Below are 17,921 nucleotides of genomic sequence, written 5' to 3'. Positions count from 1 at the left end.
ATTTCCAAATTGAAAGGATTTAAGTCCATGAATTACATTAAAATCTTGAACTTGGTCTCTTTTGGTATAACTGAAAGTTAGGCATTAAGACTACTATGATGTGGGGTTTCATAAAAAAAACAACTATGCATTGAAAGAAAATGAGATTGGTTGAGGAATACTGAAGCTGTACCCTTTAGTGGTTTGAGAGCGGAAGTAGCCCTGTTCTTATTTTTGGAAACTACTGTTTGTTTTAAGTTGGATTTGGTTACAGTATTCTTTTTAATTTCTTTTTGTTTTGGGTTTCATTTATTTCTACCAGAGTAATATTTTTTATATTAAGTTCAGTGTTATTTGTTCAAATTTTTCATTCTAGGTTTTATTTAGTCATTCATAGTTATTTCTGTTTGTTTGAATGACTTTATTTCTGCTTGTTTTAGTTTTTAGTAGGCTATTGCTCTTCAATTTTCTTAGAATTTTTAAAATTAATCCGAAGGATGACACTTTACTGAACTAGCATTCAATGATTTCGCCAATGACTCCACTCTGACGGAGGCCCTCCAAATAGAAGACTCCAGAATCTTCTCAGTGTAATCTCAGAGAAAGTGCAGTGTTTATAAGAGATAAAACATAAGAGCAGGGAGTGGAATTTAAAAACTCTGGAGGCTCAGTCCAAAGAACAGGGTGCAGTTAGAATAGGGTCAGTCTAGGATTGGACAGGCTAGTATAACTTTTAACTGACAAAAGCCAGTTTGGCCATCAAAAAAGTACTCTTTGAAATTGAAAAATGGCTATTAAACAGTAATATCCTCTGAACCCCCCTATAAAACAGTAAATACTTACGTCTAAACCAGCAACAGGAAAAGAGGGTCCTTGCTTTTGAGGAAACTTGTCTTTGTAGGGCGAGAGACCACCTTACAAACCAGTTAGTTAGTGCTATATCACGCCAGGCCCTTGTAACAGATGTCAAATGCCAACAAAGATGGCTTTACTTCAGGAATAGTATCTGTTTGTGCAGGGTAGTCTCTCCAAAGCAGTACTAGAGTGTCAGCCAGACCCAACACTAAGAAAGGAAAAGGGGAAAAAATATGCATCAGGACATTTACCAGTGGGGCCAGAATTACACTTGCACAATAATCTAACCCAATCCAGAGGACATCTGCACAGAATCACAAATGAGGGATGAAGGACAAACCTTCTGTATTTTCTGGGTGCCTCTAGTGGCAGAGGAGCAACTACTGTATAAGGTGAGCATGGAACTTGAGATGTTTTAGAGGCCAATATCTCCAGTCATATGGATGTAGACTCTCATGCTTACTTGTACTTTAAATTTTAGTTGTTAAATTTGTATGAAATGCCATCAATTAAGTAAAAGCTTTTATTATACTACAATTTCTTTGTCTTTAGTCCTAGTTTTATTGATTATGAACATCTATTTGATTCAGCTCATGGGAAATCTTTTTTCAGCTGATAGGAAAGCTTTTTATTAAATGCCTTCCCCTTGTGTGGTACTATAGATTATTCAACTGGCTTTTTATGGATTATGGCGACTTATTATTTTCTGTCCTAAGGAACAGAGCAAATGCTAAAGAAGAATATTTTTCGAAATGGAAATATAGTGCTCTCCTAGGATTAGAATAAGTATAGGATTTGAGAATCCTAGGTAAAAATGTCAGTAGACTGGAAGATTTTTGAAGGTTTAGATTGTTCATGGTGTGAGATTAATTTTGCTCATGAAAATTTAAGCTTATATTAAAAAGACCTAGTCATTTTTAATCAGGAATAATTGAGACTGAATAGTGGATTGTTAGCTAACATGAAATTTGACTCAGTGGATAGCTTTATTTACATAGGTACTATTGATTGTCAGGATGGTGGATGCAGTGAAGACATAAAAAGTAGTTGAAGTTCCTTGTTGAAAGAAGTCTGTTGAATGGAAAATATTATACCCCGGTAATGACCATCGTCAATAATGACTCTGAAATGTGCTGTTTTGAAAGGCTAAGGAAGATATACTTGACGTTTCTCCAGAGGAATGTCTGAGAATAGTTTTTGGTACTCATTCGAATAACCATGTGTCAAGTAATGCACAGATTAATAGCTGTGGGTTCCTTTCACTGCTTAAGATTACAATATAAGGGAGATTGACTGATTTCCAAAGATTATCATTTTCAACCAACCATCAAGGGTCCAACGAAAAGCTAGTCGTCCCTGAATGGGATGAGTGTGTTGCAAGGAACCGTTTGAGGGAAATGGGAACTTCTTGGGAGGGTTTAAAGAGAGAAGCTTCAAACAGATTTGGATGGCAGAGGAGCATGCGTAGCTGTGTTGGGCTCAAACTTCTTGGTTCTGGAGTGTTGTTAGCAGTAGGAATAGTAAGTGAAGTTTCCCACATTATCCCTCCCCCCAAATAAAAAAAAACATACCTCTTTGGTAATCTACCTGGGGCTAAATTTACAACAGGGTGTTCTTAAATGGAATGTAAGAATTTCATAAAAAGGGATTTAAAGGAGGAACGAACTTTTTGGGAGGGAAAGAAAGTTGAGGCTTTTGACAGTGAGGGGTGAAGGAGGGCTGTCAGTCTCTGGTGTACTGGCGCTTAAATGAAATGTCAGTAGCAAATATGTGCTTCCTGGAAATATGAAATATGTTCTGTATCAGCAAACAATTTACAAACCAGGAAAAGTTAAAATAGAATTTGATTATAACATATGTTAGACTTTTGCATGGCAGGTGAATGAATGATTACATCATTTTTGAAATAAGTCCTTTTGTATATTTATTTTTCTAGTTATTTTTGGCCTTTTTCTTTATATAGCGATGTTTTTGAATTTGTTTATCCTTATGGTGTAGTCAATGTGTATTTGCTCAAGAACGGATGCGCCGGAAATTGGTGATTTAGGGGCAGGCTAATCTTTAAAATACATCAATCCCCGAGACCTAGTGGTCTTCTACAAAATTATTAGTTAAATAATCAGCATAGGGCACGTATCACAGCAAATACTCTTTATTTATGTCTCTTGTTTTTTTAGGAATGTGAAATAGATCATCTGGAAATTGAGAATATACAAAGATGTCAGGCTGTGGCTATGAATATAGAGAAACAGCTATTGCGGATATTGGGGGCGCATTTGGTGTTAACTCTGTCGCCTTTGACAGATTTGAGGAAATTCTGTGGAGTGGCAATGCAGCTGGACATGTTTCATCACACATTGGACCAAATCTTGGAAGATACACCTCTTTTCAAGTAAGGATATAAAATTAAAACATGCCCAGACTCCTAAAACAATTGTCTTGTTTTTTTTTTATGTTTGGATTTTGTGTTTTCAGTAAAGCGCAAGTTTGTCACAATCCAACAAATATAGGGAAATATCGCCAGTCAGTTTGTATGTATTACTGTCATAAATATATGTGTATAAGTCACAGAAGCAATATTGCTTGTTTGTTTAAAGCTTCAATTTCTTGGCTTACTTCTATCCAGGAACTATTTTGTTTGGTAAATTTTTGTCCTTTTTTTGAAAATACACAATAAACTTGAAAAACTGTTCCAGGTTGAATATGTACAAATTCTGGGGATTAGCTTATTATTGCAAGTGAGATCTTTCTGATAAGCGGCAAAATACAAAGAACTGATTTTTTTTTATTTTTTTTTGGTATTATAAATTCAATTACCTATTAGTTACAATAAAATTTCCATACTTAAGTTATAGTTAAGTTATAACTGATATAGATGGTTATTAACATAACTTACCTAGGAAAAGTGCATTATACCTCAATTTCAATAATTAAACAAGACTGTGTTTGCTGCCTAATAATATGGTGATATTCATTACTTTGATTTCAGATTTGTCTCATTGGAAAAAATAGTGATGAGGAAGTTTGATCTTCATAGCACTTGCATGCCAAATCCTGAAAGTTTGATATTATCTCTCAGATAATAAGCAGCTAATCCTCCAGAATTTTTACGCATTAACCCTTTAACTGTTTTCAAGTTTGATGTGTATTTTTTTTAAAAAAATAACAAAATTAACAAAACAAGATAGTTCTTAGATGGAAGTTAAGCTTAAAACTGAAACTGCAACATGTCCTGAAAGTTTTAAGTTACTACCCCTAGCCGTTCCTGTGATATTTCAGATGCGTCTTTTTGACCCTCTGAACACATATAGCATCAAGCATCCATAACATTCCCGGAAAATCTCAGCTTAATATCCTAACCATTTCATAGATATTGCAGATGGGGGTTTTTGAGCCTGAACTAACATGTCAGGTATCATCACTGTACGGTTAGATTAGTTAGTTATCAAGTTTTCTTTCCTTGTGGTAAATCTTTATATTGCTCTTTGCGTCCATATCCAATTTCAGTATTCAATTGGGTTTATGTTTATTTCAATGACTCCCCTAAATCTTAGGAGAGTCAAGCCTTAGCATTATCTTGCGCTTAGCCCTAACCCTTATCTTGCACTTTGTATGCGTATTCAATTGAGTTAATATTTATTTCAATGACTCCCTTAAATCTTAGGGGAGTCAAGCATTAGCTTTATCTTAGCCCTAAGCCTTATCTTGAACTTTGTATTCGTATCCAGTTTCAGTATCCAATCGAGTTAATATTAATTTCAATGACTCCCTTAAATCTTAGGATAGCCAAGCCTTAGCCTTATGTAGGATAGTTTAGTTTTATTTCAATGACTCCGCTAAATAACATATTTCTCGAGAGGGGCTAACCACTTTTCTAACCTTCTTTATTCTCGAAACAGCCGCCAAAAGAGTTACTTTTCGATGGCACACGGCACATAAACATGGTGTCTTAGCTTAACTTGGCACTGTCTCATTCACTTTATCTGTGTAATCAATCGATTTTACATTTATTCCCAGATAAACATTTGTCTAAAGAAGATTTGACCAGTGTCACAGGTTCTTTCACTCCATAAATCGCCCCAAAATTTGTTTTTTGGGGCCGACCTAGGATAATGAAAGATCTACAGCTGAACTTGCCAGCTGTGATGAAAAGAGGAGTGGTCACTTTCCTGGTTGATAGGGCATTGCAGGTTTGTTCAACACTTTTCCTGGATTCAGAGCTCGACCTCCTTAGAGATGTTTTATTTGGCAATGGTTAGCTGATTAGGTTAATAAATTCCGTGATTGAAACACGTACTAAAAAACTTTCAAATAGTGTTATGGAAATACAAATGAAGAGGAAATACTACATCTTAGTCTCTTTTATGTAAAAGGGGTTTCAGACCACATTTCCAAACACCTAAAGAAAAATAACATTTGCTCTTGCTATAGAACCGGTAAAACCATCAGTTCCCAAGTTGATCAAGCTAAAGACCCTATTCCGAAAGGTAAAACCTCTAACGCCATCTACCTTAGTTCTGTTCTAGGAATGACGCATGGAGGGATGACAGATAGACTTATCTGTCAACAAATGAACTGACATCATTTTATACAATAACGCACTACTTGATTTACACACTACAAAAGCTGGCCCGTGAAGATAATAAAAGTTATACCAATTAAGGACGGTCAAGTTAAGTACCAAATACTCTGCTACGGAGGTAAAAACGAACTCGCAATTGTTACTGCTGGGTCCCTAATGGAATACGATGCTGGTTATGAAGTGGCCAAAACCGACAAAAGGCCCGCAGTGGCAAAAGCACTAAAAGAAATGCTTCAAAATCCGGATCTTGGTGGAACTGTCTCGAGTAACGCAACTTCGTTTCGAGAATCGCTTGATCATAGAGCGCTAAAGATAGCGTCCGATCAAGCCAATATTAGCACAACCGTTTCTGCTGAAATCACAAAACAAGTAGAAAAACTAAAGGACAGTATGCCAGGAATTACGACCTCTCAGTTTGAAAAAATCACTCAAGCTGTCCATGACAGTTTGAAGATCGAATACGACATGAAGTTTGAACTATACCATAAGTCATTACTGCGAATTGAAAAAATGATTTCGACCTATGAAAAGTCAGTCAATTCGCTATGGTGTGAGATTGACTCTTTGAAACAGGAAGCTAAGGCAACAAAGCTGGTCATACATGGCGTGAAAGAGGTTTCCGCCTCACAAACTGTGTCATCAAATCTGTTGAACATTATGAAAAAAAGCTGCAAATTAGTGACCTCACCATAGCCGAAACAAGTGATGTTCGGAAGATTGGCAACGAGACAAAGGAGAGAGGGGCATCTTTTGAGGTGAGCTTCAGAACAGTTTTGTTGGCAAAAACAGTGCTGGTAAATCATGGCCAAAATAGGTTCAACTACAAAGCGAGTTACGAATTTCGATGACATAATTGCATTGCCCGATCCTTCTCAACCAGTAATGTAACAAGACAGGGAGTAATTGCATTGTGTCAGTGATAAATTAATTAGTTCATTTAGTGCGTTATACAGATGAATCGACTAGAACAATTTGAAAAAATTCCTCTGTACCTAGATTCTCTGATAAACACAACGCTAGGTGAAGATGACAAAGAAAAGAGTGAATTATTGGTAGATATTGTATCATGCAGATATGTAAGTGAGTGCTCGAAAAAGGTAAATAAGTCGGACTTAAGGGTTGGTCACTTAAATTGTCAGTCATTACAGACAGCATATGATGAAATATCTGAAGTTGTTAGTAGAAATAATCAATTTGATGTTCTAGCGCTGACAGAAACGTTCCTTACAGAGAGTATTGATAAGAAAATGCTTGATATTACAGGTTTCTCGTTAGAAGTATTAAACCGTGAAAAGCTAAGGAAAGTTGGCCTAGCGTATTATGTGCGACAAGGACTTGATTATTCGCTAATACCTGATTTTAATGTTCGTGTTGAAGGAATATTTGAGTCATTCTGTCTCAAGGTAAAATTAAATCATCAGGAAATTCTAATTGTGTTGGTTTATCATAGCCCGTCAGGTGATACGGAAATATTTATGGATGAACTAGAAAAGCTTTTGTCAAAGTTGAAGTGTCGTCAGTACCCGGTAATAATGCTTGGGGATTTTAATATGGATCTACTATCGTTAAAAAATAACAAAAATCTGTTATCTCTTCAAAACTGTATGCCATATGGTTACCTGCCTATAGTCCGAATACCCACAAGGGTAACTCCAACGTCCGCGATTCTGATTGATAATATATTTGTATCTCACCAAAATATTGTTAGAAAGTTCGTAGAAGTGCTATTATTTGAAACATCAGATCATTTTGCTAATTTCACTGATGTAGTGACGGATAAAAGTAAGATAAAGTCAGAACCGAATTACAGGCTTAATCGGCGAGATGAGTCAGAAAAAAATATTGCAGATCTGGTACTAAGCTTAAATTGTATTCAGTGGCAAAAATTTTTTCAAGCCCACGTTGATTCAGATTCAGCGTATTCGGCATTTATTGATTTAATTACTAGCAGTTATAATTACCACTGTTTACCTGTGTTGAAGGAGCCAAAGCGTAAGCATTTGCCCAGAAAACCATGGATGACATGGGGACTTCTCGTTTCTGTTAACAACCGCAAAATTCTTTATAAACAATATTTAAATAATCCGTCTGAAGAGAATTTTCACCAGTTTAAAGAATATAGAAATAAGTTAAACCAGCTGAAAAGAAATGCAATCAATCAATCAATCAATCAATTTATTAATACTAAAGAAAACTATTACAAAAGTAAATCAGTTAATAGGCCCAAGAAGCTATGCTTGTAATGGGCCACAGAGAAAAAAAATAAAACACTTATAAAATATATACAAAAAAAAAAAAAAAAAAAAAAAAACACTGGAACAAGACAAGGTTTTAAAAGAAGAGAAGTGACATACAAATTGGGATAGAATTAAAAGAGAGACAAAAATTATTTAACTGGAAAGACCCGACGAAATAATGCCTTTGCAGAAAGAAAAAGAGGGACATCCAAAGGGATGGAGTTCCATAATAGAATTGACTGACATACAGGAGACCTCTGAGTTGCTGTAGAGGATCGTTTTGGTAAAATAAATCGTCGAGAAGAATTACGCAAAGAAGAAAAGTACCTACCTGAGCCTGTCCTTGAGAAAAACTGCTGCAGGGTCGGTGGAAGAGTACCTAGAAAAGCAGAATGCGCTAAATAAAGAGTACTTTTACCTATAATATGATCCAGCGGAGCTATTCCAGTATCAGTATAAAGATCAGAGGAAGGGTAAAGCCGAGGGAGAAGAAAAGTAGCCTTCACTGCCCTATTTTGGGCAAAGGAAATATATTTTCAAAAGAGTTTTAAAAATGCAAATGGGAACCCCAGGAAAACCTGGCAAATAATTAATTCGGTCATTGATCCAAATTAATCAGAAAAAATACATCATATAAAAGAACTAGCAAGTGAAAAAGAATCAATAAAATCACCGGAAGAAATTCCAAGTCTTCTTGGTTCATTTTTTGTAAATGTGGAACAAAAAATAAAAGATAAACTGTCGAATGCAAAATCAAAAAGAAAACTAATGACATAGGTAACACCTCCAAAACTAAAGAAACAAGAGACAATGGCAGAAATGCAAAAATTTCCGTCTGTTACATGTGATGAAGTAAAAAAATGCATTTGTGAAATTAAAGGGACAAGGTCAACGGGCCTAGATGGACTTTCTTTGCAACTAATACGAAAAGTACAACCAGCAATCATTGATCCTCTTACGGTCCTTATAAACAGAAGCCTTGACGAAGGTATTTTCCCTACTAAACTAAAAGAATCCAAATTAATTCCACTTTTTAAAGGAGGAGATCCAACAGTAATTGATAACTATCGACCAATTAGCTTACTTCCAATTTTTTCGAAAAAATATGAAAAGCTTGCTGCAAAAAGACTATATGAATACTTTGAAGCTAATAAAATTCTTTCTGATAAACAATATGGATTTTGGAAAAACAGATCCACTGAACTCGCCATTACGGATCTTATAATGAATATAAAATCGGCGCAAGATGATGGTTTATATTCTCTGGCGATTTTTCTAGATTTAACAAAAGCTTTTGATTGCGTTGATTTTGACATCCTTCTTGAAACATTAGAAGGATATGGGATAAAGTCGACGGTTCTTGAATGGATTCGGTCATATTTAACAAATAGACGTTGTAAAATACTTGCATTTTCCTTAAATATTCTTTTTTGTTCGCAATGAAGAAGAAAGGCGGTTGTCCCTTCTATATTCCTTTTGCGTTTTTTTCAGTATTTTTGTTTTGCCTAAAAAAAAAACATTTTTGATTGTTTCTTCTTTATGTTATGGTCAATGTGGTTTAAGAAATTATCTTTAACTTAAAGTAATAGTTAAAAACGGCTTTGCTCTTCTCACGATAAAAAAGGCTAACATAAATGCATATCATTCAAATGTTTATTGATAATAATCCGAGTCTTACTTTAGGTGCATATGGAAGAAGAAATCCGTCAGATTTTACCAATCGAAAGTGTTGTACTGTGTTTGACAAGGAGTGGGCTGAGGGGTCAACTAAGACGTGGCATTCCGGCTTTTACTTTCAAGTAAGACTTAGTTCTTTTTTGGCTTATATCGGTCTCACTTTATGCTAATTTTTAGTCTTGTCTAGTATAATCTATTACTGCCTACAGTCTTTAGTGAAGAGCTACACTTCGCTTGATTTCCGTTATTTCTATTTAGAGTTAGATACCTTCGTAGTTTTTAATTATATCCGTTGGGTAAGGCCATGTCGATTTTGAGTAGACGTTCTTTTTTTCTTCATTGTTAACAGAAAAAATCTTTTAAAAATTGCAATACTAAACACAATTTTGTTTTAGTACTATTATGAAATATTATACCGAAATACCGTTGATTGCTACTCCAAAAAAGCACTTTGATATTCTTTTTTTGACGAGATGACCCAGCCAGTCTTTACAGGCTGAGCTGATGCAGTCACTGTTCTAGACTGAATGGCGCTTGAATTATGAGTCCTCTAGAATCAGCTGTATGGAAATCCAAGGGATCTGGAACCCAACGCTTCTATGCACTAGAATTCCCACTCCCTCCCAGCCCCACTCCCTTTATCATATCTTCAATATGAACGGCATGAATCACTGATGATCCAACGGTATTATCTTTTGCGACACTTCGCTTTGGTGATGCTTCATGTGTTCCTGGTTATCCAGCGGTATTATATTTTCCATTACGCCTTGATGATCAAAGTGCTGTATATTTAACAGTACTTGACACCTTAGTGCTTGATTTGACTTGATTTGATTTATTGACAAAATCAAAACAATGCATACACTTATTCCTGAACTGCCAACATGCCAGAGGCTATAAACAGCCAATACTGGGATTTGAGAAATCAATCATTCGATAAAAATATCACACACAATTTTACAAAAATATCTGTTTTCTAATATCATTAAGCAGAAAAACTAAACAAACAACAAGTAAATAAAAACTAAACAACAAAAAATGTAAGCATTTTTTTCATCTACCCAATAAGATATTTTTATGTATATTTTTCCAGAACGAGATTAGCAAAATCAATTCATCTATATATTTGGGCAATGTAAGAGTATTCCACATATGAAAAGAAATAAATCACCTCACCAGATTATGAATCGCTGCTGTTTTATGAATCAGTGTTGATTTAACTGTTTGATCTTTTACAACACCTTCACCTTGATAATGGCTTACTAATGAAAAATGGATGCACCATAGTAGTGCAATGTGAATCACTGTTAAGATCACTGTGCTATCTTTTGCATCACTTACCCCTTGCCAATGATTTCTCGAAAAACCATGGGTCCCTGGTGATTCCACAGTTTTTCCTACCCTTTTCACACCTTGGTGATGTATAATGAATCAATGCATAGTTTGCTACTGGCTGACACAATCCTTGTTTTTATCATCTGTTTGATTTTATTTTTCGTTTATTATATCCTTTTTCTCTTAGTTTCATACACCATAGACGGCTGGACGAAAAGGATCATCTTCGGTAATCTATCATCCTTCATCCGCAGAACTTGCGCTAGCAATCTCGACCTTTCTATCACTATAGCCCTAGAAAGCGGGGTTGAAGCACACTTTTCGTACAGCATACTCTTTGAAATACGGTCAGTCAGCTGGGTACCCAAAACAATCCGTGCGCACTTTCTCTGGAATACATCTAGAAAATCTTCCTCCGTTTTTCGGAGCGCCGCATTTAACCACTGTCATCACTGTAGTTTCCAATATTCCAATCTTGGTTCACAGACTTATCTACCTATTCTTCTAAACTTTTTTCGACTGTGAAAAAAACACCCTGGGCCTTGGCTATTCGATTTTAACATCTTCAATGGTCCCACCGTCTTTACTAATATTACTACCAAGGTATGTGACTCTGTCCGCTCGGTCGATCTTTTCGTTACCCAACGTCACCTTTTCATCTTCACTAATTCCTGGCCTTTATGACTTAGTCCTCTTAACATTAATTTTAAAACCTATTCTAGCACCCTGATTCTGCAGAACCTCTAAAAGCTCATCAGCCTGATCTAAGTCTTTCCCATTTGATTCCGTGTTCTCCCATGGTCTTTCCTGTGCTCTGTAAGACAAAGTCCATCAAAATGATCCATATAAATGGGGTTAGAACACAACCCTGCTGTATAGGTTTGGTAGTATATTACTGATGAATTGTAAATTACTCGTGACGAAAAGTCGTTGTATTTAGCAGCACTTGTACCCTGATAAAACATTATGAATTATAGGCGATCCATCAGTATTTTTGTATCAATTGTACCTTGATTATGGATTACTGATGAATCGATAGTAGCTCAAATGTATCATTTCGCATGGCTGGCACCTTATGTGTTTATATCTTTGAATCCCTTAATAGCAAGAACGTGGTCAGTAACCTTTAAAAATTCCGGACTGAAAGTCCCGGTTGGTAGCTAAAAAAAGTTTCAGAGCCTGAGTGGATATTTTTACGCGCAAGACTTGCTTTAAAAGTAAAGAAGTTGTAAGTAATTTAAGCAAATGAGGTTTTAGGCGAAGTTCAGGACACAACTTCGAGGTTTGTTTTATTTAATGAAAAGTTGCAAAGTTTGATAAGTGAAGTAGTCACATTGAAACTGTTCTATAGAAAAAACTCAAGTGAAAAACCCTGGATTTGTGTATGATTTTGAAGAATACCGGGGGATTAATGAAAGAAGTGATTGGAATAAAATAAACAGAGTACCTGATGAATTAATTAGTACAATGGGTGAGACTTTGAAGTTTGAAAATGGTATATGTAATGCGTTTCAGAGTTATTTTTCGAATATCTGTCCGAATCTAGCTATGTCAGTTGTACCTGATATTGGCGATCCAGCGTTCGAGGTCTGAGAAACCAGATTGATGTATCTCTTCACCTTAGACTTGTAACAGTTGATGAAATTAAAAAAAAAAATTATGGATTACGTAGTAATTCCTCTGGTAGCGGTAGACTTTAAAGACAATTATTAAGTTGCCCGTGTAACCCCACTTCACAAGGGTGGTATTCAAAATAACCCTGGAAACTATAGACTGATATCCGTTTTATCCATCATTTCCTGTGTTTTAGAGAAGTGTTTAGTATTAAAATGATGAGTTTTTTGGAGGATCATAAGTTACTGGTAGAGACACAATTTGGTTTCCGTAGAAAAAGGAATGCGGAACAGGCGGTGATTTATTTGACAATTATTATGAATGAGGTATTTGATACAGGTTTTAAAGTAGGTGCTGTATTTCTAGATCTGATGAAAATTTTCGCCACTGTGGATCATAAACTTCTACTTAAGAAGTGTAAGGTGTATGGTTTGAGGGGAAAATCTTTTAATTTTGTAAGAAGTTTTTTTTTAAGTAATCTTTATCAGTATGTCCAACTAAATGTTCTTCTTCAAAAAAAAAGCGTGTAGAAATAGGTGTTCCGCAGGGATTAGTTCTTGGTCCTATATTATTCTTGATATATATTAATGATTTAACAATTGTATAAATAATTTTTGCTACAGAATAAATGAACTAACGGTAAACCCGACTAATTACTTTTTTGATGAAGGTGCAACAGCCACTAGCACACTAGAGTGGGGAGCTGCTGTAGATTTCCATGAAGGAATCAGTTAGTAGAATTGTATCAGGGCTGAGGGTAAATAAACTAAGGATTAAAATGGCTTAGTCTAATTTTATTGTTTTCTCGCGATCACCGTATTTCAACCCATGGATCAAGGAATTTGATATGACCAATGGCGTTATAAAACAGTCTGCGTCTTTGAGATAAGCAAATTTTAACTTTAACTAGTAAAATTCTGGCAAGAAATCTAGGTATATGAAAAAACTTCATCAGTGTTTTCATAAATCTATCCTTCGTCATATATTTTTTTTTTTTAATACACCCTATGTATATACTTTATTGTTCGAGTATTTGGCTCTCTAGTTTTCCTTCTATCTTAAAACCAATAAGAGTTCTACAAAATCATGCAGTAAGGATTTTAGCCGGCATATCTCCACGTAAGTCTGTTCGAGAAATTTACGCAATTTTGAAAATTTTCCCGTCTGCTAGCCTTCGTGAATTCTGCATAATGTGGTTTATTTTTGTACTGCAGGATATTCAGCCTCGTTGCTTTGTTGATTATTTTTCATTAGGTCTGATGTCCATTTTCGCGATGCAAGGGGTAGTGTTGACTTTTATGTACCTAGAGGTATTTCTTCCCGTTCATGTTTTCCTGTTTTTATAGAGGTACACTGAAATGGAATAGTTTACCTAAGGATATTAAGATTATTGGATAACCCCATATATTTAGAAAAACCATTAAGGAACTGCTTTTTGCTGATTATGAGTGTTGATTGATTGATTTATTGTGGGGGTTTTGTTGATATGGTGTTCCCTGAGAAAATGTCTAATATATGATGTTCTTTTGTATTTATTGTTTAGTTTGATGGTATTAGTGGTGTCGGTGGCCAAGTATTCTTTTCGTTTTAAGGATTTTATTTTCTCTACCTTGCCCATGGACAAGCTCTTTTTTAAGGAGGAGTAGCAATAATTTATTGTTTTGTCAATAAATTCTACTCTCTCTCTCTAAAAAAATATGAATTTTGTTATGTTAAATATTAAAGGAAAGACGGCTCTATCTTCTTAGTTTGGTAAATACGTAATACCTAACTATCGACATGAACTGCTGGTTTCCAATGAGTCGCGGTTGGACATTTCCCGGTAAGGGATTTTAGTCGTGTGTTTTTGAGGGATGGTGTTAAAGCTGGGATATTTTTAACGGACTCCATAGCCCTACTTAGAAGCTGTTGTAATGATAATCTGATTCTATTGTTTTGAATTTACAGTTTCTTGAAGATATTCTGGTACCTACCCTTACGGTGCCAGATAGCTAACTTATGGCCAGAGTAGTCAACTACTTTTTATCTTTATTTGTTTTATTCAGCGGTATGTCCATTGACTTTGCAATTTTACAGATAAGTAAATGTGTACTATTTCTTTATTTTATTTATTATGTAATTAAGAACTCATTATAAAAAAAGGGCAGAGCTTTAACGAGAAATTCAAAGGAAAAACCTTCAGACTACATGTATAGAGGCTGAAAAATATTTTTAATATTTTTCCTTTTCATTGTTTTTTATCAATTAAAATCATCCCCCTTTATGGACTCCGAACAGCTTGTTGGTGGTACTCCTTCCACATTCTTTTGGGCCCTGACACTGTTAGTTTAAGCTTATATATGCTTCTACTACTACTACTGACATCAACGTAATGCAGCACCTAGCCCCCTGAGGTCGACGTAGGTACGAACGTTCCTTATTCACGCATGTTTATTCAAACTTTAACTCTTTACTCTCTGTCATGAAGTTCCTATCTCCTTTGACTTCCTTCACAGAATCCCTCTCACCTCATTTGGTGACGATTTGCTTTAATTCGGCCCAGATATATGGCCATAAAGCACGATTTCTGGCTATTTATCATTCTTCATCTGTAAAACATGTCCTACCCATCTTGACCTGACCTTTCGTTTATTTTAGTCCCAGAAAATAGATTCGACCCACATGTTTTGTGCAGCTAATTGTGTGATACATGATCCGTCAAATGGTGATTAAAAGTATCTTTAGGCTATTTCTTTGGATACTATCTAGCATCTAAACCATCTTCCTCTACTTTTTAAAGTGCCTGCGTTTCGTAGACATACTAGACAACTGTCATTACTGTGGCTTCCATTCTAATCTTTGGTCGAAGACTTATCGTTCCATTCTTCCAATTTTTTTTACTGCAAAAATACTCTGCGCCTTGGCTGTTCCACGGGCTAGATCATCACTGTATCCACTATGTTTACTAGTAATACTACCTAGTTTAGTGAAGCTATACACTTGTTCGATTTCCTCGTTACCTAACATCACCCCTTCATCGTCATTTATTCAACCTCTAAGCGACTTAGTCGTCTTGACATTAATTTTCAAACCTATTCTCTTGCCCTGAACCTTGCCTGTTTTAAACCTAAAACAGGGAGTGGGGAATTACCCCTTGAGATTAGCTTGGCAGTCCCCAGAAAGGGTTCATGAGCTTAAATTGTGTTGTTTTGTGCTACCACCCATGAAAATAACACCCTGTCTCCTCCCACAAAGGTCAAATCTGTCTGCATCTATGTAGTAGAATATGTGGTAAAAAGAAGGTGGATGAACTCAATGCTTGTTTCTCTTGATGTGGACCCACCTAACAAGCTAATCCCTTTGATTGATGGTGGCACAGAAGGATTTAAAGGAAATGCAAGGATCATTATGCCTGGAAAATCTGCGTGCATTGAATGTACACTCAATCTGTATCCTCCACAGGTAAGTCTGACGACTTTAGTATCTGATCTGACTCTTAGCCTACATGAGGAGGGAGAGAAGGTGGGTAGTATGACGGCCTTAGTATTTTGACGACTGGTACAATATTCAGATTATCCTAGATCGTCATCGTCGTTTATTCATACTCTAAGCGACTTAGTCGTCTTGACATTAATTTTCAAACCTATTCTCATGCCCTGAACCCTCAAAATATCCAAGACATCATTCGCATCGCTAACATTTGTATATAGGAGAGCCAAATCATCTTGAAAATCTAGCTCCATGAGATTTTATCTTCCTATTTGATACCATGCTTTCACACAGCCTTTGCTCAGTTTCTCAGGAAAAAAGTTTACCAAAATAATCCATATAGACGAATATAGAATATAACCCCGCTTAAATGAGGACTTCGCAACGAACCAACTACTAATGTCTCTTCCTCTCTTAACAAGTGCAGGTTTATTCTCGCACATAACACTGATAGTTTTAAGTGTATTTAGCCTCCATACTACGGGCCATGGAGCCTTATTGAGACCATTGGAATAGTGCTCTTGTAAATATTTTTGTTATAATAATAAAAGAAACTGAATTGAAAAGGAACTGAACTAATGTACTTCTCTAGTATATCAAACATTTCGTGGTAACGAACTGTAGTAAGGAGCGGCCCGGCTCAATAGTAAAGTCTAAAAAAACGGAATTTCGATACTAATAGATACATTAAAAGAACCGCATTCTTATGCTGATTTTAATAATACAGGTTTCATCAAATCTAGTCTTACCCATCACAAGATACGAGCCTGAGAAAATTTGCCTTATTTTGGAAAATAAGAGGAAACACCCCCTAAAATTCATAGAATCTTAGCGAAAATCACACCATCGCATTCAGCGTATCAGAGAACCCCACTGTAGACATTTCAAGCTCCTATCTACAAACATGTGGAACTTCGTATTTTTTTGGCAGAAGACTGATCACGGGTGCGTGTTTATTTGTTTGTTTTTTTCTTTCTTTTTCCCAGGGGTGGTCTTATCGACCCAGTGGTCCTAGAATGTCGCAAGAGGGATTATTCTAATGGGAATGAAAAGCTGGTACTCTTTAAGTGACCAAAAAATTGGAGGGCACCTAGGCCCCCTCCCACGCTCTTTTTTTCTCCAAAACCAATGGATCCAAATTTTGAGATAGCCATTTTGTTCAGCATAGTCGAAAAACATTATAAGATGTCTTTGGGGACGACTTACTCCCCCATAGTTCCCGGGGAGGGGCTGCAAGTTGCAAACTTTGACCAGTGTTTACATACAGTAATGGTATTGGGAAGTGTACAGACGTTTTCAGGAGAATTTCTTTGGTTGAGGAGGGGGGGGGGTTGAGGGGAGAAAGCTACGTGGAAGGATCTTTACTTGGAGGAATTTGTCATGGGGGAAGAGAAATTCCATGAAGGGGGCTCAGGATTTTCTAGTATTGTTTAAGCAAAAATAATGAAAAAATAAAAATGAAAAAGTTTTTCAACTGAAAGTAAGGAGCAGCATTAAAACTTAAAACGAACAGAAATTATTACGCATATGAGGGGTTCATCTCCTCCTAAATACCTCACTCTTTTCGCTGACGTACTTTTAGTAATTTCAACTATTTATTCTACGGCCTTTGCGATTCTGGGGTCATTCTTAAAGAATTGGGACAAAATTGGGAGCGAGGTATTGACGAGGGGGAAAACCGCCTCATGTATTTAATAAAAATATACAAATATAGAAGTTCGTTACGTAAGTTAATTTTTAATTTACGTATATTTATTACTAATAAAAACTTGACTTTGACATACTAGACTTAAGTCTCCTGCCGGGCACTGCTCGGCGTAGAGAGTGACGTCTGCCTCCTCCATCCACTCGGTCCATGGCGAGTATTTGCTCTTCATCCTGTCTGATGTTTGCCATCGTCAAGAACTCGGACAGGCTGTCGGACCAACGTTTCTTCGGTCGGCCACGAGGTCGCTTCCAACCAAATTTGATAGGGTCGAAGTCATAGATCATCTTTGCGGGTAGATGTGGTGGCATTCGAAGCAGATGCCCGAACCATCGTAAGGTCCTCTCGGCTGCTTGAGTCAAAAACCAAGACTGCTTTGTGAGCTGCAGAAGCTTCTCATTGCTGACGAAGTCGGACCATCGTAGGCCCCCAATCCTCCTCAGGCTCTTTGCATGAAATACGTCGATTT

The 17,921-nt window shown here is 36.2% G+C and overlaps 1 protein-coding gene across 1 annotated transcript in view; it reads left to right on the top strand.

The window, feature by feature from the left end:
• The window catches only part of LOC136027656 (PAN2-PAN3 deadenylation complex catalytic subunit PAN2-like), a gene marked incomplete in the record, with an annotated part of 140,651 nt that overhangs the window by 8,528 nt on the left and 114,202 nt on the right, over positions 1-17,921 (top strand). Inside the window, 2 exon segments of the mRNA XM_065705088.1 lie at positions 3,012-3,226; positions 9,337-9,452. Of these exon segments, the coding sequence (XP_065561160.1) occupies positions 3,053-3,226; positions 9,337-9,452 (290 nt within the window).

Source organism: Artemia franciscana, chromosome 5, assembly GCF_032884065.1.
Source record: "Artemia franciscana chromosome 5, ASM3288406v1, whole genome shotgun sequence".
Classification (NCBI taxonomy): Eukaryota; Metazoa; Arthropoda; class Branchiopoda; order Anostraca; family Artemiidae; genus Artemia; species Artemia franciscana.
Note: the sequence above shows the minus strand (reverse complement) of the source record. Positions and strands in the feature narration are given on the sequence as shown.